Here is a 22212-nt window from a genome sequence, read left to right on the forward strand (position 1 = left end):
CTGCGGGCACCTTGCTCGTGTGGGGTGTGCCTGCTTCCGAGATGCATCAAATCAATGCCACTTCGGTTGAATTGCCCCCGGTTGCCCTACACAGTATAACGCAAGAGCACACAATGCAAACGATTCAGCAGATCCCATCATGCTGTGGTATTTTGGTCTCGGTGTGCAAGCGCCAATCTCTGCAGTTCAAGTTTCGACACTGATGCCATCAATCCTGCGGCGCACCATCGCCAAGAGGCCTGATTATTGGAGAATAACAAATGTGAGCCTTCCAGTCAACCTTATTTGGTTACTTGACTTTAACGTTAACTAGCGGATGGAAGCTGCGGCTCCCGTCGTGCCGACGGAATGCTGACGGGCAGTTGCGGTCGACACCCATGAAATGCTCAATAAACTTCCTCCATTAATAGACGGGGGGCAAGCGATCTTGATGGAGGCCACACTTTATGGTCAAAGGCAATTGCCGAACGGAGAGCAGGCGTCCTTGGGTTGAAAACTCTCGCGACTCCAATTGACATGGGACACGGCGACTGGCGACCAGTGGGACCGTTGATTCGACACATTGATCGAGTGTAGCAGCAGTTGGCAGTGAGAGAGGCTCAATGATGAGGATCAACCAGCTGAGTGATGTCTCTGCTGGAAAAAAACGGACGCTTTTTTTGCGTTTGCTCTGGGCCAGTTCACCATTTCTGCCCCGCGTTTGCTTGGCGGGTCACTCGTGGGAAGGGTTGCATCGAGCGCCAAAATGTGGATAACTGGACAGGAGCCAAGCTCCAGGCAGCCCCGCAGCCCACGCAGCCCCGCTTGCTCCTTCTCTCCCCACCATCACGCACCCTCCAAAACCGGCTGTCCGGGCCCTATTTTGGCAGTTTTGCTCGCTGTTGCAGCCTCACTTCAAGATGTTGGAGGCGTTGGAGAGAAGCCGCCCATTCTTAAGGCGAACAGAAAAGCTTTGCTGATTTGCCCACTCCACGAGGCTCTGAGATGGAGCTGCAGCAGGGCTGACTAGCCTGATCGCCCAGCTCGAGGGAGGCGTAACCCCAACACCGCGCAGAGGGCAGCTCTGCTCTCGTGAATCTCTGCCGGTCTCACTACTGTGGTAACCTCGCCGTGCACATTCAGAAGAGGGATACCTACGTCCGTGAACTGGGACAAGCATCCGTCTCCGCACAACTACCCCAATCTACACGCGGAATCCGGATGCTGCTGCGCTGCGCTTGACTGCCTGCAGAGGACAGAGGCCTCGGTCGCAGACGGGAACCCGCATGCTGACCGCCAGTGCTGCAGCGAGGCAGCCACTGCAGTATCTAGAGAAAGCAGGGCGGGTGGCCTACTGGTGTCGGACAGCACGCACCTTGCAGGAGAGAGGGGAAGCGTGGCCCGAGGCGCCTGGGGAGACGGTACACCAATCGATTCGACGCCCAGCTTGTGTGCCAAACACCCATGCTTCCGATCTGCCCAGCCTGCGAGCACAGTCGACAGGCGAGGCTCCTGGACGCTGCAACGAATCAAGACGGCCGGATCTGCGCTCGAGCAGCACAGCTTGTGGTTTCGTGGTGCCCGAGCCTCGCGCAGACTGGGTCGGACAGCCGCTGGGCGTGTCTACTTTTGGCCCTCGATTCGCTGTGTGCAACCATGCATCATGCAGTCCCGGACGCGCCGCTTCGCCCGACTCGGCTGCACGCCGGTAAACCAGGCGCACGGCGCGTGTCTTCCCCCTTCCTCCAGTACGCCCCGACTTGGTGACGGGCGCTCTGCGAGCGCTACGCACGTTTGCACTCTTCATATTTCAGGGCGGCGCCCGTCTTCTTCTTGTCGATCCTCTCTCTGTCTCTCTCTCCTCTTTGCAAACGCCCTGCACTTTCTGCCGATTGCCATTGGTGACGGGTGTTGAACATCTACATGTGAGCCACATCACCACCATACCACCTCCCTTCGACTTCCTCTAGGATAGACCAAAGCCGTCTGGCCTGTCAGGCTTTACTTCTCATCACAATTGGACTTTTCAAGGGGCTTGATTGCCCATCCCCGCCATGTCGGCTCGCTCCAGCAGCTCGGGTTCCAGCTCACGGGGCTCCGGCGAGTACAAGGAAATTCGTCTTCCCGACAGCCGGGCCGTCAGCGCCTTAATCTACTTCTGGTATATACTTTTCGGTTTTCTCGGGGTCACCCGCCCTCCTGGAACCAGAGCTTTTGCTCTGAATTCCTCCGGAGGTCACGCAAAAAGGAACTTCGTCTCTGACATGCATGGTTAGCGGCCGGAATCCGCGGAAAGTCAAATCCGTCCGTCGGTACTACGACGACGATTTCGACACTCGAAGCACTGGCTCGGGCGGCTCTGTCTTCTCGTGGGCCAGCGGAACGAGCCAGGTGTACCTGGTCGAGACGACCGCCGACTACTGGAATCGGGGCGACGACTCGGACTCGGTATCATATTCGTCCTCCAAAAAACGGCGGTCGTCAAAGAGAGGCCGGTCCTCTCGGACGTCCCACCGCAGCCACCCCACGGGCACCTGGCCTAGGCACGCATCTGTCGAGGACGACGATGACGATGACGATGACGACAGCAGTGATGATGGCAGCTTCGATGGCTATGGCGGCCCGGCCGCCGGTCCTTACCCGCATCCCGGTATGATGCCGCCCCAGGGACCGCCTCCGGAAGCCTTCCAGCCCGGCTACGGCATGTATCCGCAGCATGCCTCTCCACCTCCGATGCATCCCAACGGCTTCCCGACCCCGCCCCCGCCGCCGGCATCAGCCATGCCGCCGCCACCGCCACCGCCTGGTGGCCATTTCGTGCCCGGTCGTGACGGCATCCAAGTGTTTGTGGACGGCTGATTGGTTATTTTCTTCCCCTTCTGGTATTCCGAGGCTCGTTGGTGAAAAGTGTACGGGCGTATCAAGCGGCGTTTGGGAGAGTCTTTCCCACTGGCGTTTTGGTTTGGATTTCGGCGGCTCCCGTGCAACAAATCATCACATCATCCGGGCAACAGGACGGGTGCTTACCTCTTTGGTTTACGACGCAATGCTCTTTGGTTCCGGCCATCGTCTCACATTTCCGGGCGACAGGCCAATAATGAGACATGACTTCTTTCTTGCTGCATTCGAGCGTGGTGACTCGGGACTCGAGCACGCTGATTCAGCTCCACGACAGCGTCGTTCCCGACGCAGTATTTGGAGATGCGGATAGACGAACCCTAACCCGCTCATGCCACCCGGACCTTCACCTGTGCCGCATCCCTGCCTTCCCGCGTACTACCTAGACAACTCCCTCTCGTAGCGCGCTTCTCATCACGGCGCTTCGACGGCTTCGGAGAGCTCGAGTACTCAGTAGACGCCTGTGACGTTGAGTCACCGGGTAAAGTCGGCGGCTCGTTTCCAGATGTGAACATGTGCACATCGAAAGCTCCTTTCTGCTAACCAACCAGGTCGAAGTCCCTTGCGTATTCAAGGACGTCTAGGATGCCCTGCCGGTTTTCCAAACTCATGAAACCCACAGTCGACCTTCGCGCATGGGGTAAAAAAGGGCTGGAAGGATGGAGGTTATGCGGGGTGCGTGATCGGTCTCGGCTTAACTTTGAACGGTGCGGAATGACTACTGCGCCACCACGAGGCACCGTTCTGTCTCCCTCTTCCCCGCGAGCCGCAGTGGCGCGCCGACAACTCGCAGATGAGGCAGCCTTGCGGATGCGGCGAACCACCTCATCGGCCGGAACCACCCTAGTGAACAAGGCGGCCGGGCGTGACTCACCAATGGGGATGCCCGGCCGAGCGGCCCACTGACGGCCTCCCGGAGGACGCCGGCAGGTAAGGTAGGTACTGTGGTAGAGAGGTGAGCCCCGCACCGCACGCTGCCGCCGCCACCCCACTTGCCGGATTCGGGGTCTTGCGGCGGAGGAGTTGCTGTGTGCAACCGCGATGCGTGTACTTCACAGTACAGATTTTCGAGTCGGGGCTTCGTGGATGGGGATTCGATCAGCCGCGCGTTCAACTGACTGACTCAACTGCTTAGCAGTCTTTGATATCTTGTGTTGAGAGACCCTGCGAGTTGCCTCCGAGCAGCCTTGTAGGGCGACGCAGGAACATGACCAGGGGGTTCATGACCCACCCTCGCCCAGGCTGCGGCCCCTCTCCTCCGCAAGCTTCAGGTTCACCGCCTGCTAGGGAGCGCCCTTCGGTTTGACTCGGCCTATTCAGACTTACACAGTAAGACCTGTTGGCAGTTGTTGATAACGCGCATATCAATCATGCACGCGTCCAGCCTATGGCATCTCGATTCGGCCTTTCTCAGTCCTCCGCTCTCTGGAGTCTGGACGGGACACATGCAGGACACAATGACCCGCAGTGATGCCTAACATCCGATGACGTGGTGAGCAGGTTGCCAAGGAACCGACTTCCAGGTTGCACGCAATGCGGACAACCTTCTAATCGGCTCGGCGAGGAGCAAAAGGTAAATAATCGGGAATCGCGTCCTCAGCAAGTTCAGCAAGGCGCCAGCAAGTGGCGGGTGATCGTTGACGCTCAACGTTAGTTAGCGTTAACGGCGTTCAAACGGCGGCCAATGACACACCCGCCGCTGCTTGCGGGGGAGGCTGAACCGATTCTCCCCACTGTCCTGCCGTCCTCAACGCCCGGGGTCATCGCTTGGAAATTGTTCGCAGCAGGGTTGCCACATCCGAAAGTCGACGGTCACCAGTGAGAAGCATGCGCGGTGGCTCAGTGAAAACTTTTCATGCATTGTTGGTGGGCTTGGGCGCCGAGAAACCGGGTCACCAGTGTGACATGGGTCGGCATCCAGCCAATACCGAGATGCAGTGTCGACGGCTGTGTACCGACACACAGCCAGCGTGACACTCCATTAGGGCCTCTGCGTCGCGGTTCTGGGATGCCTCAAGGATGCGTTGCTTGAGGACTATGCCGTGCTGCTGCCTTGCGGGAAATGGCTTGACAGATAAAATGGCCACGAGTAGAAGCACCGCAAGGACCAGCCATTGCCTCGGAATGACAACAAAGGCGTGCCATGCAGTAATCCTGCAGCCTCCGAACGCAGTCAGCATCCCATCTCGGTCAGCGCTCATCGTTGATCGATCTATCGGTCAATAACCGATAAGTATCCATCCCTTTCCCGTCCACAATCCCCCAACATCTTCAAGCTGTTTCCGTTTTCGGGTGGCGTTTTCGCCTCTTCCTCCTCCTCCTCCTCCTCCTCCCTCCGTTCATACCTCTTCTTCGTCCCCCGATATCACTACTCTCTCTCGCGCCTGCTCGAGGTCCTCACCATGGACGACGCCGTTCCTACCTCCACACTGGGGGAGGGACTCGCGACCGGCGCCCCGCAAAATGCCCTCCTCGACTTCTTCTTCCCCGGCTTCTCCATGGTCTCCAGCGCCGTCAGCAAGTACCTGCACATCGACCTGAACCTGTACATCCCGCTGGTCCTGCTTTTCGGCGGCCTGACCTTCGCGTGGCGCTACTTCAGCGAGTACTTCTCGGGCCTGGTCGAGAGCCATCTCATGTCGGCCGTCGACATCCGGCCCGACGACGAAATCTACAACATGCTCATGGCCTGGGTGGCCAACCAACGCTTCGCGCAGAGCGCCCGCCGCTTCGTGGTCAACACCAACCTGAACTCGCGGTCGTGGTTCCTCTGGCGGTGGAACGACGACGACGCCGACTCCGAGGAGGACGACGGCCCATCGGTCGGCCGCAAGAAGAAGAAGAGGGTCCTCGCTTATACGCCGACCTTTGGCAGCCACTGGTTCCTGTACAAGGGCCGCCTCCTCATCTTCCGGCGGCTGCAGAACCAGCAGCATTCGCCCTACCTGACCTTGTCGGAGCGCGAGGAGATCTCCATCTCGTGCTTCGGGCGCGATCCCTGGGTGCTCAAGGAGCTGCTCCATGAGGCGCGGGACTACTACGTGAAGCGCGACGAGGCCAAGACGCTCATCTACCAGGGCACGACCCGCTCGGGGAGCTGCGAGCCCCAGTGGCAGCGGTGCATGGTCCGGACGCCGCGGCCCTTGTCGACCGTCATCCTGAACGAGCAGGTCAAGAAGGAGCTGATCGACGACGTGACCGACTACCTCAACCCGGCGACCCGCCGGTGGTACGCCAACCGCGGCATCCCCTACCGGCGCGGGTACCTGCTCTACGGCCCGCCCGGCACCGGCAAGTCCTCACTCTCTCTCGCGCTGGCCGGCTTCTTCAAGATGCGCATCTACATCGTCAGCCTGAACTCGGTCACCGCCAACGAGGAGAACCTGGCCACGCTCTTTGCCGAGTTGCCGCGTCGGTGTGTGGTCCTTCTCGAGGATATTGACGTGAGTAGCCCACCTTCCCCCCCAAACTGCAGAACGGTCAATGTGGCTGACATTGTGCGCAGACTGCTGGCCTCACCCACACTCGCGATGGTGAGAACCAAGCCGATAATGCCGTCAACAATGACGAGGAGGCTCCCACACGTAACCGGCGCCAGCCAGGAACCAACAACAACAATAACAACAACAACCCCAACAATACGACTGGACGCCTCAGCCTTTCCGGACTGGTATGTTCAAGCTTGTCGCTCGTCATAAGCATGAAACGGTATAGCTGACGTGTTTGGGTCTAGTTGAACATCCTGGACGGTGTTGCCTCGACTGAAGGCCGCGTGCTGATCATGACGACCAACCACCTTGTAAGTTGGCACCACTATCCATTCTCACTCCCAAAAAACAACATCTGGCTGACGCAGGCCGGCAGGAAAAACTCGACAAGGCCCTGATCCGCCCCGGACGCGTGGACATGATGGTCAAGTTCGGCCGGGCCGACGCCGGGATGACGGCCGCCATCTTCCGCGCGATCTACGCCCCGCTGGAAGGCGACGACGGAATCACCGCCGGCGCCGGGTCGGCCTCCTCACCTTCGGCTTCCACCTCGCGGGCGCTCTTCCAGCTCGAGAGGAGCCTCAAGCCGGCGGCGCTGCGGAGCGCCGAGGAGGAGGGGAAGCGCGAGGCCGAGGCGGCGGAGGCGGCGCGCCGGAAGGAGGAGACCATTGCCAGGGTGAACGCGCTGGCGGAGCAGTTCGCGGCCAAAATACCCGCGCACGAGTTCTCGCCGGCCGAGATTCAAGGGTTCCTGCTCAAGAACAAGCGGGACCCGGAAAAGGCGGTCGAGGGGGCTGAGCAGTGGGTGGTGGACACGCGGAAGGAGAAGAAGGAGAAGGAGTTGAAGGAGGCGCAGGAGAAGAGGGAGAAGGAGGAGAAGGAGAAGGAGAAGGAAGAGGAGGAGAAGAGGAAGAAGAAGGAGAAGAAGGACAAGAAGAAGGGGAAGAAGGAGTCGTCGAAGCGGAAGGCGAAGAAGAGCTCGTCCTCGAGGTCAAAGAAGAAGACCAGCAGCGACAGCGAGGTCGGGTCCGGTTCGTCGTCGTCGTCTGACGAGGCCGAGAACGAGTCCGAGTCTGAGCGCGAGAAGGAGAAGGAAACCGCCAAGAAGACAGCGATGACGACAACCACAACGAGCAAGCCCGCGGCTTCTGCCCCTGCTGCTGCCGATGCTGATGCCGATGCCGACACCCCTGCTCAGCTGAAGGAGACGGGATCATCCGAGGTCGAGGCCAAGGCCAAGGTCGAGCCTGCCGTCACCACCCCTGCTGTCACCGTCACGATCGACATGGACAAGGCCAAGGAGGCTGCCGTTGAGGCGCAGCGGACGCCGCAGAGTGTCGATTCCGGGTACGGCACGCCGTGAAGGGAGGGCGCCAACCGGGGGGATGGTTTCGACTAGCGTTCGGCTGCCCCTGGATATCGGATCATGGTTTCGTACGTTAGCGGATAACGATTGGGTTGAGGCTGTGTTAACGTTTGTTCATCCTACTTGCGGGATAATGTTGCATCGGGCGGCGTTTAGGACCGGATGGGAGTTGGCTTTGTAAACAGCATTCTCCGCTCGTTGTGGTAATTTCGAAGTAGAGGTTCCAGGTTACCCAGGTAAATATCAAGAACAACCGCTCTGCAAAGATCAGTCTACCTGACCACAGTATCTCTTTGAGGAGTGACTACTTAGCACCCAGCATGCGAAAGTGTCAATGCGACAGCTCCAAAGCTGTCAAGTCGTGGTCATGGTGGATGAAAACTTGATGCTGAGCATATCTCATCATGATCTCGCTGCGCGAAGCCGATCAACAAGCCGCCTTGGGGTTGCTGATGAATCGGCGATTGCCCTGATTGGCGAGCCGGCACCCCAACAAGGCAGGTCCGGTTCGTCATCCACTAAGAGAAGCTGCTCAGCCACGCCAACGCAACGACGTCTCAACAGCAGCCGTTCCTGCAGCAAGTGTTACCCGCCGACGAATGAAATTGCAGGGCACCGCCCTTGGTGGGGTACAGTTCCTTTTGTGCGGATTACTGTATTGTACTCCGTACATTGAGCTCCAGGTCCCCGAGCTTGGGTCCCAAAGGGTTCTCACGTAGTGTAGCTACGAATCGTTCCATGCTGCTATCGTATTGTAAGCTAGAAGTCAAGAGTTGAGACGCTATTCCGTAGAATGGGTTGTAGGTGCTGAGTGCGCGCAGTTCTAGCAAACGTACCGACGGAAAGCCGATGTTGAAAGCCGATGTTGCCATGATTTTTGGACATTGCGTGTTTGTTGCAAGATGGTGCGTGTAACTTCGGTACAGTACGCTACCTGAGGTACCATACAGTGCCAATGTCGAAGGCGTGCCCTGACCACATCTCACCAGTATCTTCTCCACACCAGCACGGTTCGTCCCGTCCTACGTCCTACGCACAAGTTTGATCACCGCACACCTGGAGCTTAGGTAGATGCCAGTCAAGTCGGGCTGTGCACACTATTCTCTGCAAACTGTTGTTTTCCGTTTCGTATCAATATCCACTACAACAATTAGATCCAGGGAGATTACTTCTTGGCCGCTGAAGGGGAGCGACGTTGGCACCCCTGCTCTGGGTAGGGACTCGCAGCTATAAATCTTGCGAGCTGGACGCCTGGATGAGCTTTTGATCGCTGGCAAGGACGGAGCACGGAGCTAGTTCTTTCGAACCTTCACCTCTGACATCTGACGCACATCTCTCATCTATTCTGCGTCCCGCCTCCTCGAGCAACCCGCGTACGTCAGGTTGATATTGTCCGGCCCCGTCCTAGACTATTGTTCCCTGCTTGGTGTGTGGCTTCCCAAAATTTTCTATTTGAGCCACCTTCCCGCACCCTACCTACCTGACCTACTCCGTTGACTTGTCTTCGCTACCTATTCTAACTCCCACTCTGCATTCGAACAAAGACGTGGGCTTCCCAAACGCTCCGTTCGAGAACCACACAGACACCAACCTCACTGTTTTGGTGGGTACGTCCTTGCTGCCGCCCAGTCTCCTATCAGAGTATCCTCATTAGACCATCTGCATGTTGGGAAAACTGGGGCCTGGGCCTGTCGAGCCCACCGCGATGGGGAAACGGCGGTGAATGGGTTAGGTTTTGAAATAACATGGGAAGACACGCTAACTGCTTAACTAAACGACCCCTCCAAAAGTCGAGGAGACCCGCCTCCTTTTCTCTCAACAACAGTTTCTCCCGCCTACAACCGCCCTCATCCTCACTTGCAAACGCCAATTGCTCGCCCGACATGGCCTCCCGTCCTCAGAACATCGGCATTAAGGCCATCGAAATCTATTTTCCCAGCCAGGTATGTGTTTGCGCTGCTCCTCGGCGCGGCAGAACGCGCCGCCGTCCGTCCCACCGACATCGCTAACAGCAGCTGTCCGCTGCAGTATGTTGAGCAATCCGAGCTCGAGAAATTCGACGGTGTCAGCACCGGGAAGTACACAATCGGCCTTGGGCAGACCAAGATGAGCTTCTGTGATGATCGCGAGGGTCAGTAGTGTCCTCCCCCGGGCATCGAATCTTTTTTGTTCGCTTCCGCAGCCGTCCGCTAGCTTTGGACCCCTAGTTGCTTGGGGCGGTTGGCGGGTCCGTGGCAACCAGTCGTGTGCTTCCTCCATGGTCATTCGTCAGGGGCTGATTTGGACACGGGGTGCCCCGCCGTCTCAGACATCTACTCGTTCAGCTTGACCGTGGTCTCCAAGCTCCTCAAGAAATATGACATCGACACAAACTCGATCGGCCGCCTCGAGGTCGGCACCGAGACGATCCTCGACAAGTCCAAGTCTGTCAAGTCGGTGTTGATGCAGCTTTTCGGTGACAATACCAACATCGAGGGTGTCGACACGGTGAATGCATGCTATGGCGGCACCAACGCCGTCTTCAACGCGGTCAACTGGATCGAGTCTTCGGCGTGGGATGGCCGTGATGCGATCGTCGTTGCCGGCGACATCGCGCTCTACGCCAAGGGTAATGCCCGGCCCACGGGCGGCGCCGGCGCCGTCGCCATGCTGATTGGCCCCGACGCGCCGATCGTCTTCGAGCCTGGCCTTCGCGGCACCTACATGCAGCACGCCTACGACTTCTACAAGCCCGACCTCACGAGCGAGTATCCTTACGTCGACGGCCACTTCTCCCTCACCTGCTACACCAAGGCGCTTGATGCCGCCTACCGGGCCTACTGCAAGCGCGAGAGGCAGTTCGCCAACGGTGTCAACGGTGTCAACGGCCACGTGAATGGCAGCGAGAGCGCTTCCCCCAAGACCCCGCTGGACCGCTTCGACTATCTCTCCTTCCACGCTCCGAATTGCAAGCTTGTGGCCAAGTCCTACGGCCGTCTTCTGTACCACGATTACCTCGCGGACCCTGAGAACAAGGCCTTCGCTGAGGTTCCCGCCGAGTTCCGCGACATGGACTACGAGAAGTCCCTGCTCGACAAGACGGTCGAGAAAGTGTTCATGGGCCTCACCAAGAAACGCTTCCAGGAGCGCGTCGCCCCGGGCACCCAGGTGGCGACCAATGTCGGCAACATGTACTGTGCTAGCCTCTGGGGTGGTCTGGCCGGCTTGATCTCGAACGTCGACGATGCGACCCTGCAGGGCAAGAGGATAGCCATGTTCAGCTACGGCTCCGGTCTTGCCGCCAGCTTCTTCTCACTCCGCGTCAACGGCAGCACCGAGAAGATGCGTCAGATCCTCGATATCTCCAACAAGCTCGCCGCCCGGCGCGGGGTGCCCCCGGAGACGTACGATGCTGTAAGTTGGCGCCGCAACACACAGATCTCTTACCGCTTGCTTGGTTGGCTGTTAACAAGTTTGCTCCAGATGTGCGACCTCCGCAAGAAGGCCCACCTCCAGAAGGACTACACCCCCCAGGGTGACGTCTCCACCATTGCCCCTGGCACCTACTACCTCGTCAAGGTCGACGATATGTTCAAGCGGGTGTACGCCATCAAGGAGTAAAAGATGGAAAATATATCCAGTTGTCCAACGACACATGAGATGATCCAGCACTGCGTTTCTTCTTCCTTCGATTCTGAAGCTTAATAATAGAGGACACGGATGCACGCATTCTTCGGCACTCCAAAAATCGCAACTGCTTCGTCCGGCGCAACGATGGATGACACACTGGGTGCGGGTTGCATGGCAATTCTTCCTGTTAGTCTTGCCTGCTTCCATTGACTCGGCACTTTCATGGTTGAAGGAAGAGGGGTGCGTTGATTGGGTGGTGGTTGGGGCGCGGTGCTGCGGGTAGACGTCGATATCCTGTTATTCCCCCCCCGCGCGACCGTAATGTCTTTGACACTTATTTTTTTTTTCTCCGCGCGGGGTTGGGCTCCGTCACGTTGGGTTTACCTAGACCTGTTGTTTTATATAGGTGCTGGGATGCCGCCGGCTCTAGGCCGGTGAGTCAGTGGCCTGCTCCTTGGGGCATAGAGTATAAAGAGTACGATTGGTGATATTCTTGTTGGACCTTTGTGAGGGTGAGGTGAGTTGTTTACCAGAAGTGAACTCCCGTCATTAAACGGTGGGACGTTCCCTTGCCGAAGCACCTTGAGAGTAGGGGTTCTTGGTCCTTTGCCAGGCCGAGGTATTGGACGGTTTGACTCGTACCCCCTTGGGTATCCAGATTCTGCATGCTGTGTCGCTGCTCTTGGTTCTCCTCTGAAAGGCTCGATAAGTCCTCTGCCGAGTCTCCAGCGTTATGTCCACAGCAAAACTAAGTGAACTTTCTGATTGATCGAATAGCGTAGTTGATTATCACGTCCGTAACTTCTCCAGCTTGAACTTGTGGATCCGATCAAGCAAAGCTGCCGTGGTTTTGATTCCCTTCTAATTTTGGCCGTCTGCCCTCGATAACAGGGAATGTCATGAGCATTTCAGAGTCCTCTCCTGCCCCACGATATCACGATGGTGAAACCCTCCCCCAGCCCCTTGCTTTTTCCCTTGAGAAGGAGGGGCTGTGAGTCAACGAGTTTATCTGCAGTCAGTCGCCCGCTGCTGGCGAACACCCCGCGCCATGCATTGAGATGCGTCATCTTTTCAGGCTTGAGCTTGGAGTCATCAGCTCTCGCAACCCTTATTCGAGTGAATTGATCTGTCGACATCCGCAGCTTTATTGGCCACTCTTTCTTTTGGGGCGTGCGGTTGGCCAATCGCTCCGGCAGTTTGGTACCGTTGTGTCGAGTTTGTTGCTGCAGAGAGCTCGGCAGCCTTGCAGCTGCTGGAAACCTTGGAATGCAGGACCCACACCCGCGCCCAGGGTTAAATGGGAAGTCATGTGCGTCGTGGCTGCCTCGCGTCGGCAGCACGTCGCGTCTCCCGCAGGGGCCACAACACGCAGTCCTGCCGTGAGCACTGAGCAGCGAGCAGCCCACTGCAGCCTGCAGACACAATCCCTGTTCCTCTCTGAGAAGCTGCCAGCTTCTTTGCATCCCATTCCTTTTTTTTTATAATAATTGCTGGCAGGCGCCCTCTTCGATGCGCATTTGTCCGCCAACAACCGCCTTTGTTAATGTAGACGCGCTTGGTGCTAGCGCGTCGTCGTGCTCTGCGTGCTCAAAATGGCGGACCAACGGGACAAGCCAGGCCTCTTCGACTCGTGCCTGATCGCGTTCGTCCAGAGCAAGTCGTTGTCGAGCTCGGTCATCGCACAGGTACGCGCCTACGTAGGCAACCGGTCTCCAAAACGTCGCTAACGAGGGCGCAGCTCTCCCAGATTGTCCGGGACCATGGCGCCGAGGTCCTCGAGCCGGATCGCAAAGGCAGGATCCGCATTCCGCAAGCCACCCACATTGTGTCCAACACGATCGATTTCGACCAGTATGCCGAGTCGCAGGCCATGATGATTCCGGTCGTAAGATCTGAGTGGATCAAGGCGTCCATCGCCCGCAACAAGGTGGCTCAGGTCCGCCCGTTCTCGCCGGATCCGAGGATGATCTTCTCCAACGTCATCCTCACCTGTGCCGACATCCCAGATGTCGACAAGGAAGCCATTACCGGCGCGATCATGGCTCTCGGTGGGATGGAGTCCAAGGATCTGTCGCGGCAGACCACACATATCTGCGCCTTGTCGCTGGATCACCCCAAGTGCATCGAAGCCCAGAGGAAGAACCTGAAATGCAAAATCGTCCTTCCCCACTGGTAAGATGACCCCGGAGCTTTGCTACCTGGGTTGGGACTCATCGATCCGTGCTTAGGTTCGACGATTGCTTCCGGTTGGGCAAGAGGATTGATGAGGGCCCTTACCTGCTGCCAGATCCCGAGATCCTCCGCAAGGCGCCAGAAGAGATCGTCAAAGTTCCTTCGAGCCAGCAACTGGAGGGCGCCACATCGACAGTCCCGAGCGGACCGTATGAGACCCAAGGCAGCGAGAAACTGGTCGTCTTTGCCCAGAAAAAAGTCATGCTCTCCTGGGACCTTCCCATCAGTGCTATGCTACGCAAGACTCTCGCGGACAAAATCACGAAGGGCGATGGAGAGGTTGTGGACGAGGTCGAAGCGTGTGATATGTTCATTTGCCAGTACCGCGACGGTGAGCAGTACGTCCGCGCTGCCCAGCAGGGGAAGGATGTGGGCACTTTGGCCTGGCTGTACCACTTGATGGTGTACAACGAGTGGACATCTCCCTTCCGCCGCCTCCTTCATTACCCGCAACCGCGGCATGGCATTCCTGGTTTCAAGGATATGCGGATCACGATTTCCAATTACGGAGGCGAAGCGAGGATATACCTCGAGAATCTCATCAAGGCGGCGGGTGCCACCTTCACCAAGACCATGAAGGCCGAGAACACGCATCTGATCACAGCGCGCATGCACAGCGAGAAGTGCGAGGCGGCCAAGGACTGGAAGATCGAGATCGTCAACCACCTCTGGATCGAGGAGAGTTACGCTGCCTGTCAAGCCCTGCCTCTCAACAACCCCAAGTATCGGCATTTCCCGCCCCGGACGAATTTAGGTGAGGTTATTGGCCAGACATTCCTGGACGAGCCCACGCTCCGAGAGATGTACTATCCGGGCGGGGAGGAAAACATGGACGAGACAGCCAAGAAGAAGAGGAGGATCAACGAACGAGCTCAGAAAAACGCGCTCAAGGTGGGCCTGGACCGAGATTTTAGAGTTATGGAGGACTCCAGCCCCGCGCCGACCAAGTCGACGACGAAACCCCGAGCTGCGCCAGCGGCTGGGAACTTTGTGACTCCCGCCAAGGGCCGCCATGTCCGGTCTGGCAAGGAAAACGACACCCCCTCCGTCTTGTCTAGCGCCAGCCGCAGTGCCAAGGCGCAGGCGCTCTCCAAACTGCAGGACCTAGCTCCGGACATTGCGCTGTACGAAAAGGAGAAAAAACGGTCTACGAAAGACGGCCATGGCATATGGGGTGGCAAACGTGCGGCAGACCAGCTCGACAAGCAGCGTGCGGACAGAAGTTCAAGCCCGGCAAGCAAGGCAGCGGAGGACGATATCGACGACGAGCCGGAACACAAGCGGCCGGCCAAGAGGGCGAAGGTATCCTTGCCAGAGGTCGACATGCGCATCTGCCTGACGGGGTACAAGAGATGGGTCGGGGACAAGGCGACGGAGGAGGCCGACCGGGTACGTAGCGCTTCGGACTTGGTCCTCCTCAAGCAACCACTAACACGCTTCCAGAGAAAACTTCGCTTGCTCGGCATACAGATCGTGCAGGAGAACGCGCCGTTCGACTACCTCGCGGCGCCCGGCATGATCCGGACCATGAAGTTCCTCAGGTGTCTCGCCAAAGGCCCGGATGTGATCGACTCGTCCTTCATCACGGCTTGCATCGAAACGGGCAAGAGACCCAACATCAAGGACCACCTGCTCGTCGACAAAGCCAACGAGGCGAAGTTTGGCGTCAGCATCGAGAAGGCGGTCAGCCGGGCGCGGGCCAACCGCGGCCGGCTGCTCTGGGGAGTGCCCGTGTACTGCACCGCCGAGATCCCCAACGGGGTCGACGCCTTCAAGAACATCGCCGAGGCGAACGGGGCCATCTTCAAGGTCTACCGCGCCAGGAGCGGCACCACCATCAAGCCGACGACCGAGGAGGAGGACGGCGGCGCCGACCCGGACCCAGTGTACCTGCTCACGGGGTCCTCGCCGGCCGAGAGGCAGCTGTGGCCGCGGTTCGAGGAAATGGCGCGCAAGGGGCACATGGAGCCGCGGATTGTTGTGTCGGACTGGTTGCTGGACGTGGCCATGCGGCAGGAGCTGATGTTTGACCCCAAGTATCTGATGAGCAATCGGCTAGCCGAGCAGCCGAATAACCATGTTGAGAAGTAGCCTGTTGGAGAGGTGGCTGTGCAGGTAGCCTGGCGTTGGGGGAGGGATGGGATTGCATTAGCGTTGGAGATTCTTCGCCGTTTTCGAGTCCTGTTTCGGCTACGCTTCAAGACTAGGAAGCTCGTTCACTCCAGCCACCGCTTCTCCTGCCTGTCCCGCAAGCGCGCTGTCGGTATTAATCAGAAGAACTTAACACCCCGTGAATCCTCCTGCCCGAACACCTGCGCCTTGCCGCGCTTGACGAGCACGTTGAGCGCCTTGAGCAGCAACTCCTGATCCAGCCCATGGAATTCTGTTCCCCCAAATCAGTCCGTCGAGTCAGCAAATCTCCCTCTCTCCGTGTGTGAACTCCCTCCCGATGACGATGACGATGAGGTGATGGTTCAACTTACCCTCCCCCCTGGTCCCGTCCCCCTCGACGAGCTCGTACAGCGTCAGCACGCTGCCCCGCTGCCCCGTGGCATCCACCCACCCCTCCACCAGCGCTGCCCACTCCTCCGGCGTCCGCCAGTAGATCCACGCTACGTCTCCTTCCCCGCCGCCACCACCACCACCACCCGCCCCGTCGAAGCCCCCACCACTACCATTGCTGCTGCTGCTGCCGCCGCCGGCCACGTACTCGGCGCGGCCGTCCCGCCGCAGGAAGTCGATCACCTCGCGGATGTCGGCCAGGCTCAGCCGGCGGTTGATCCGCCTGTTGTAAAACAGCTCGGACGTGTCGAGGGACGGGTTGGTCGTCGAGCCGGTTCCGGGTCCGGTTCCGGTTCCGGGTCCCGGGCCGGGCGCTGCTGTCTCGGTTCCTGCGGCCGTGGCGGTGCTGCTGCTGCTGGTGCTGCTGCCGGAGAGCGACAGCTTGAAGATGCGGTGGTGGCGGCAGTAGGCGAGCACCAGGGTTGACCACTTGACTAGCTGGGCGTGGTGGGTTGTGAGGTTGGTCTGGCGGGTGAAGAAGGGCGGGAAGGAGTATTCTGGGGGGAACTGGAAGGGGGGGGTTGTATTTGGGGAGGGTGAGGTGGTTGGCGGCGGCGGGGTGGACATGGTTGGGGAGGAAGGGAGGGGGGATGTATGTGGCGGGGAATGAAAGTCTTATTTTGTGTTGTCAAGTGAGGTAAATAGGAGGGTGAATGAAGCTGGTGATGGATTTGATCAGTGAAGCCGGGCGGTTTAAGTCGACCAAGATGAATGAGCCTTGGAAGGTTGAGTGATAGGCCTGGCGGGCGGGCAGCAGGACTGTAGCCAGCGAGCGCGTTGAGTCCTTCCAAGAACCACGACTGTTACTCTCAGTTTTCGTCACGTTATCAGTTGACGAAGATGAAAGTGGACATTCCAGGTACACCGTGCAAGTTGTCCACGGCAGCAATGTGGAGGGATGATGGCGACGGCGCAAGTTATCAGGGTTAGGGTTAGTGCGAAGGACGCTTTGTGTGGATAAGGTAAGGTAGCTCCGCTTGGGCTGCAGGGATGTGAGCTCCACAGCTGTGCCGTGACTCGACATCACCACTTCCGTACTTGGTGTTAGCCACCGATAAGCAGCAAAGGTGCCGAGGCCCCGGCCCTCGTCCAAGGCAACCCACGACCAGCGAAACATGCGGCGACGAACGCCGCCGGCAGCCTGCCCCCGACCATGGCGCTTCGAGGGAGAGACGTAGCTCTTGCCGGCGTCGCGTGCTTTATCGCCTGGGGCTATGCCGTCAATTGGTTCCCGGTGCTGCGCTGGGCCGGCCACGCCTTTGTTGGCGGTGTGCTGTTGACCGTCGCTGCCCTGCTCGCTGCCCTGCTCGCGCTTGTGCTCCTGTCCTCGCGCGGCGGGGTCCGGCACCAGCTCCGGAAACCCGCCAGACCCCGTGCCGCCGCCTTTCTTGCGCCCGACGCATGGACGACCGAGGTCGCCGCGCTGCGGCGGCGCCAGGCCTATGCCAAGACGCCGTTCTGCCCCGAGTACCCCAGGCTTTCGGCCGCCCTCGACGAGGTCCTCGAGAACATCCTCCGCGACTTCATCCGCTCATGGTACGGGAGCATTAGCAGCAACCCTGTGTTTACCGACGAGGTCGACAAGGCCATACGGGGCGCACTGCTTCAGGTCCGCGACCGGCTGCAGAGCCTGGACCTCGCCGAGGTGATAACGACGCGCCTCGTTCCCATCATGACCGCACACTTCCGCGACTTCGCTGACGCCGAGCGCTCGGTGAGGGGGCGCAAGCTGAATCGGTCCGTCACCGAGACGGAGGAGTTGGACCTTGCGATTGCGTCAAAATACAAGCGAGGCAAGCTTCATCCGGCTGCCAACCTGGCCTTCTCGGATACCAAGACGGTCCAGCAGGATTACCTGCGGCAGACCATGTCCAGGATTCTGCCTAGGGTCTTGCCCGAGAGTTTGCTTGCCTCGAGAGCCGTCTCGATCCTAATCCGCGAGATCACCGCTTGCGCCGTCATGTTCCCCGTGATGCAGATGTTGTCGGACCCGGATACGTGGAACCAGTTGATGGAGAACTACGGCAGGACCGTCCTCCAGGACCGCTCCACTGTCCGCAGGCTCCGTGCCGCGCTAGATCAACACGCCTCCCCGGCCCCGAAGTCCGGCAGACCCATCGCCTTTCCGCGTCTGACCCCCACGGACAGCGAGCGGAGATTCGAGAAGTTCATCAGGGCCATTAGGAAGCTCAACAACCTCTCGGATGCCAGGCGTTTTCGCAGCGAAGTTGCCAGCCAGCTCAAGAGAGACTCACAGCAGGAGAATGCGGATCAGGTTTATCTGCGCCGGCTGGAGATGGGCAAGCGCTTGCTGGATCAGAGGGTGCAGCACTTGGCCGCTGGAGGCGGGCGCCGACCACTTCCCCCACCCATGGAGCCCCCCGCACCGAGCGAGTCGCGGCTGGAGCATGCTTCGCTCGCCGAGCTACTTCGGGACCCCTCCGCTCTCTCCTACTTCATGGAGTACATGGACCGGCAGCGCCTTATGCCCATGGTCCAATTCTGGCTTGTCGTGGATGGCTTCCGCAACCCTCTTGAGGATGATGGCCCCGAGGGTGAGCAACTACCGTTGCAGCTACCCCCGTGGACCGAATCAGACAGGCTCGACCTCGCGCAGATCGACGCTGCCTACCTCAGCAGGCCCGAGCTGAAAGTCCCAGACTCCTCGAAGCGCACCATCCAGGAGTTCCTCCAGGCTGGGAAGCAGGCAACACCTGAGCAGTACTACAGGGCGCGCAGGGCCATCCTGCGGGCGCAGAGCGCCGTTCTGGAAGAGATGCGCGTCAAGTACCTGCCAAGCTTCAAAAAGTCCGATCTGTTCTTCAAGGCGCTGGCGGCCGAGGAGGCCTCAAGGCGCACGGCGTCCTCCACCCCCGTGCCCAGATCTGGGTCCCCTCTCCCTCGAACCAACTCCTATAACGCTTCCAAGCCGAGTCCCGTGCCGCGCCTCGGCCACAGGCTGCATGCAGGTCCCATCAACCGGCGCTCAGGCTCAACGTCCGACCTAAACGGCATGCATGCTAACGCCAACAACGGCCTCGATCCACTGATTCTCGCTCCCCGAAGATCCGTGGACGAGCCTCGCTCCCCGCCCCCCCTATTCGATGAAGATGAAGCTGGAGAGGACGCCTTGGCGGATTCCGTGGCCAGCCTGGATCAAGACGCGAGTGCAGCGCCACCGGTACCCGATACGAAGGTGGTCCAGGCTATGGAACAGGCGCTCAACGACATCCTTGAGGAGAGCAAACCGCCAACCACGGAAGATCTGAGAGCGTCATTGTTCGGCTATGACGACGCCGGAAGCGGTATTTTCTCTCCGGTTAAGGGCCGGTCGAATAATGAAGGGTCACCTGCAGCTGCACCGACGTCGAAACGAGGATCAGTGGATCTGTCAAGATCCAGTGGGAGCTTATTTGATGCCCCAAGACATAGTGGTGACCACGCTAGGTCGAGTAGAGGCTCGCTAGACGTGGAACGACCGAATAAGGGACAAGAAAAGCCCAGCTTGGCGTCTCTGGGCCTCGTGAGCGCGGCGTCGCGGATCGGCGTGTTTGTCGACGACGACCTCTTTGGCGACGAGGGACAATTTCTGTCTGATGAACCCTCCGACTCGGATGGGGACGGGAATGATGACGATGCCGATGCGGTGCACGAGGCGGCCCCGGGCGATCTCGGCCTCGCAGAGGCGATCACAGCGCTGACCAACGACATCGACAAACTTTATACTCAAGAAGCCGTGGTGGATTCTCTGCTGAAGAAGGCCGAGCTGACCAACAACATGGCCGAGTTGAGGATCCTACGCAAGTCTAAGGCAAGTCTCCAGAGAGAGATACGCCGCAAAGAGCTGCAGAGGCAGCAGTACGTCATCCAGGAGAGCGACAACAGCCTCTATGGGCGCTCGACCATCAAGATCAAGTCGATCCAAGTAGGTCGCGAGGAGGACGGCAAGGAATTCGCCGTCTACGCCATCGAGGTGTCGCGAAACGCCGGTGAAAGAATGCCCGCGGCCACGTGGGTTGTCTACCGCCGCTACAGCGAGTTCCTCGAACTACACCAGAAACTGCGCTCCCGCTACCCTTCGGTGCGCAACCTCGACTTCCCCCGCCGCCGCGTGGTCATGAAGCTCCAAAGCGAATTCCTCCAAAAGCGGCGGGCCGCTCTCGAGAAATACCTCAGTGAGCTGTTGCTCCTCCCCGACGTCTGCCGCAGCCGCGACCTGCGCGCCTTTCTCTCGCAGAGCGTCATCACAGCTGCGAAGGGAGGCGAAAGCGGCGCCGCCGAGCGCGAAGACGGAAACAGCGGCTCCAAGCAGAAAGACATGATCTCGCGCCTCTACGACTCGGTCGCCGACGGCATGGAGGACATCCTGGGCAGCATCCCCGTGCTGGACCAGCTCTCCCTTGCCGGCCAGAACCTCATCGCCGCCGCGACCAACCAGCTCCAGTCTTCGACGACGTCCCTGGGCGGCCTCAGCGAGGACGCCGCCGCGGCAGCCGCGGCAGGCATAGGCGGGGCCGAAGCCGAAGCGGAGCTCAACGCCTTCGAGAGTAAGGAGGCCGCCGCCGAGGAGCCCTTCGTCAAGCCCATCTGCGACATCTTCCTCGAGGTCTTCGAGCTCAACCGCGGCAACAACTGGCTGCGCGGCCGCGCCGTCGTCGTCGTGCTGCACCAGCTGCTGGGCGGCACCATCGAGCGCAAGCTGCGCGAGAACGTGCGCGCGCTCGTCCAGGAGGACGCCATGCTGCGCTACGTCGCCCTGCTGACCGCCGCGCTGTGGCCCTCCTCCTCCTCCTCCTCCTCCTCCTCCTCCGGCGCTGGCGGCGGCGGTGATAGCAGTGTTACGAATGTCAAGAGGTTGCCTCGCTCGCCCGCGGAGAGGGCGCGCACGCGCACCGAGGCCAGCCTCACGCTTGCTACGCTCGTGCCCGATCTCGCCGGGAGCGTGGTGGGCAGGCAGAATGCGCAGGCGGCCAGCCGCAGGGTGTTTGCCACGTTTAATAATGCGCGGTTGAAGTATGCCAGCAACCCCTTTCTTTCTTTTTTCTTTCTTTTTCTTTCTTTCTTTCTTCCTTTTTTTTTCTTTTTTTCTTTTTTTTTTCTCGTTTCTTGCTTCCTATTTGCCTACCTACCTGGGCTTGGCATGCTAACTTGTTAATCTATCTAGTGCGCATCTGGCGTTTACGCTGCTGGACGAGTTGGTTGATATCTTGTTTGGGGATTAAGCGGGCACTTCGACCGGGGATTTACTGTGGAGCGGCTGCATCGCAATGGCGTTCTGTTCTGAACTGTCGGGGTCACCTACCTATCTGTTGGGTCTTGGTTGATGAGGGTTATGTATCTCTTTTGTTGTCTGAGTCTGGAGGCGTCATGGCTGGTGTGGGTGCTGAATCTAGCAGTAGTTAATCTGCGGTCTTGACCTTGAAACTGGTCCTCCGAGATCCAATACAAAATAAATCTGATCTGATGTTGAAGGTTTAGATTATGACCTATGTAGAAGTGAAAAACTTTGCCTAGTATTACCACAGTCAAAGGAAGTCCAAGGAGCGCAGCCAACCAGGAGTGCAAGGCTTCGAGCACGAAACCTCGCTTATGGAAGTTACCTAGGCAATCCGGTAGTTAGTGAATGCAAAACTCATTTGATGCCAAAGAGAAGCTGAATTCACGAGAAATAGAACAGATTCGACTTTGCCAGTGAGATCGGGAAGCGAGAAAGAGAACGTGAAGAAGCGAAAAGAAAGGAGAAGAACAAGGACAGGCAGAAGGAATGGTCAGAAGAGGGAACCACAGCTGTCGTTGCGCTGGCAGGCCAATGGGAGTCTTGGCACAGCCAGCTCAACACGTCACTCCCATTTGCTCCCTGCACCCAAGAGCATGTTGCTGTGCAGGCTTGGCACAGGTGGCCCAGGCCTCCCGCTCACCTGACCCCAGTCAACCGCTGCGCGCCAATTTTCCAAGCCTCCCCATCCAACACTTCCCATTGCCGCGCGAAGCCCACAAGTCGGCCACACCAGGCTTTCATCCCAGGGCGACTCTGACTTGGCACCGCCGTCCGTCATCTGCACATCACCCCGAATTCAG

At 58.9% G+C, this 22212-nt stretch overlaps 6 protein-coding genes across 6 annotated transcripts; 5 read left to right on the forward strand and 1 right to left on the reverse strand.

The window, feature by feature from the left end:
• Positions 1 to 2017: 2017 nt before the first annotated feature.
• THITE_2109890 (uncharacterized protein) lies at positions 2018 to 2927 on the forward strand. The gene has a single exon (XM_003650393.1). The coding sequence runs from the start codon at positions 2248 to 2250 to the stop codon at positions 2836 to 2838; it is 591 nt and encodes a 196-aa protein (XP_003650441.1). The 5' UTR covers positions 2018 to 2247; the 3' UTR covers positions 2839 to 2927.
• A 2252-nt stretch (positions 2928 to 5179) lies between these two features.
• On the forward strand, positions 5180 to 7897 carry THITE_2109894 (uncharacterized protein). The gene is made up of 4 exons (XM_003650394.1): positions 5180 to 6320; positions 6383 to 6547; positions 6611 to 6676; positions 6742 to 7897. Exons 1-4 carry the CDS (start codon positions 5280 to 5282, stop codon positions 7726 to 7728), a joined length of 2259 nt encoding a protein of 752 aa, XP_003650442.1. The 5' UTR covers positions 5180 to 5279; the 3' UTR covers positions 7729 to 7897.
• Positions 7898 to 9015: 1118 nt separating this feature from the next.
• On the forward strand, positions 9016 to 11830 carry THITE_127590 (hydroxymethylglutaryl-CoA synthase). The gene is made up of 6 exons (XM_003650395.1): positions 9016 to 9157; positions 9276 to 9338; positions 9522 to 9674; positions 9760 to 9862; positions 10040 to 11124; positions 11194 to 11830. Exons 3-6 carry the CDS (start codon positions 9615 to 9617, stop codon positions 11329 to 11331), a joined length of 1386 nt encoding a protein of 461 aa, XP_003650443.1. The 5' UTR covers positions 9016 to 9157; positions 9276 to 9338; positions 9522 to 9614; the 3' UTR covers positions 11332 to 11830.
• Positions 11831 to 12676: 846 nt separating this feature from the next.
• Positions 12677 to 15822, forward strand: THITE_2109905 (uncharacterized protein). The gene is made up of 4 exons (XM_003650396.1): positions 12677 to 13025; positions 13079 to 13512; positions 13569 to 14961; positions 15016 to 15822. Exons 1-4 carry the CDS (start codon positions 12933 to 12935, stop codon positions 15661 to 15663), a joined length of 2568 nt encoding a protein of 855 aa, XP_003650444.1. The 5' UTR covers positions 12677 to 12932; the 3' UTR covers positions 15664 to 15822.
• On the reverse strand, positions 15823 to 17027 carry THITE_2109907 (uncharacterized protein). The gene has a single exon (XM_003650397.1). The coding sequence runs from the start codon at positions 16699 to 16701 to the stop codon at positions 15982 to 15984; it is 720 nt and encodes a 239-aa protein (XP_003650445.1). The 5' UTR covers positions 16702 to 17027; the 3' UTR covers positions 15823 to 15981.
• Positions 17028 to 17193: 166 nt separating this feature from the next.
• THITE_2109909 (uncharacterized protein) lies at positions 17194 to 21545 on the forward strand. Its single transcript, XM_003650398.1, has 2 exons — positions 17194 to 21147; positions 21299 to 21545. Exons 1-2 carry the CDS (start codon positions 17288 to 17290, stop codon positions 21354 to 21356), a joined length of 3918 nt encoding a protein of 1305 aa, XP_003650446.1. The 5' UTR covers positions 17194 to 17287; the 3' UTR covers positions 21357 to 21545.
• Positions 21546 to 22212: the final 667 nt, after the last annotated feature.

Source organism: Thermothielavioides terrestris, chromosome 1, assembly GCF_000226115.1.
Source record: "Thermothielavioides terrestris NRRL 8126 chromosome 1, complete sequence".
In the NCBI taxonomy this organism is placed as follows: domain Eukaryota; kingdom Fungi; phylum Ascomycota; class Sordariomycetes; order Sordariales; family Chaetomiaceae; genus Thermothielavioides; species Thermothielavioides terrestris.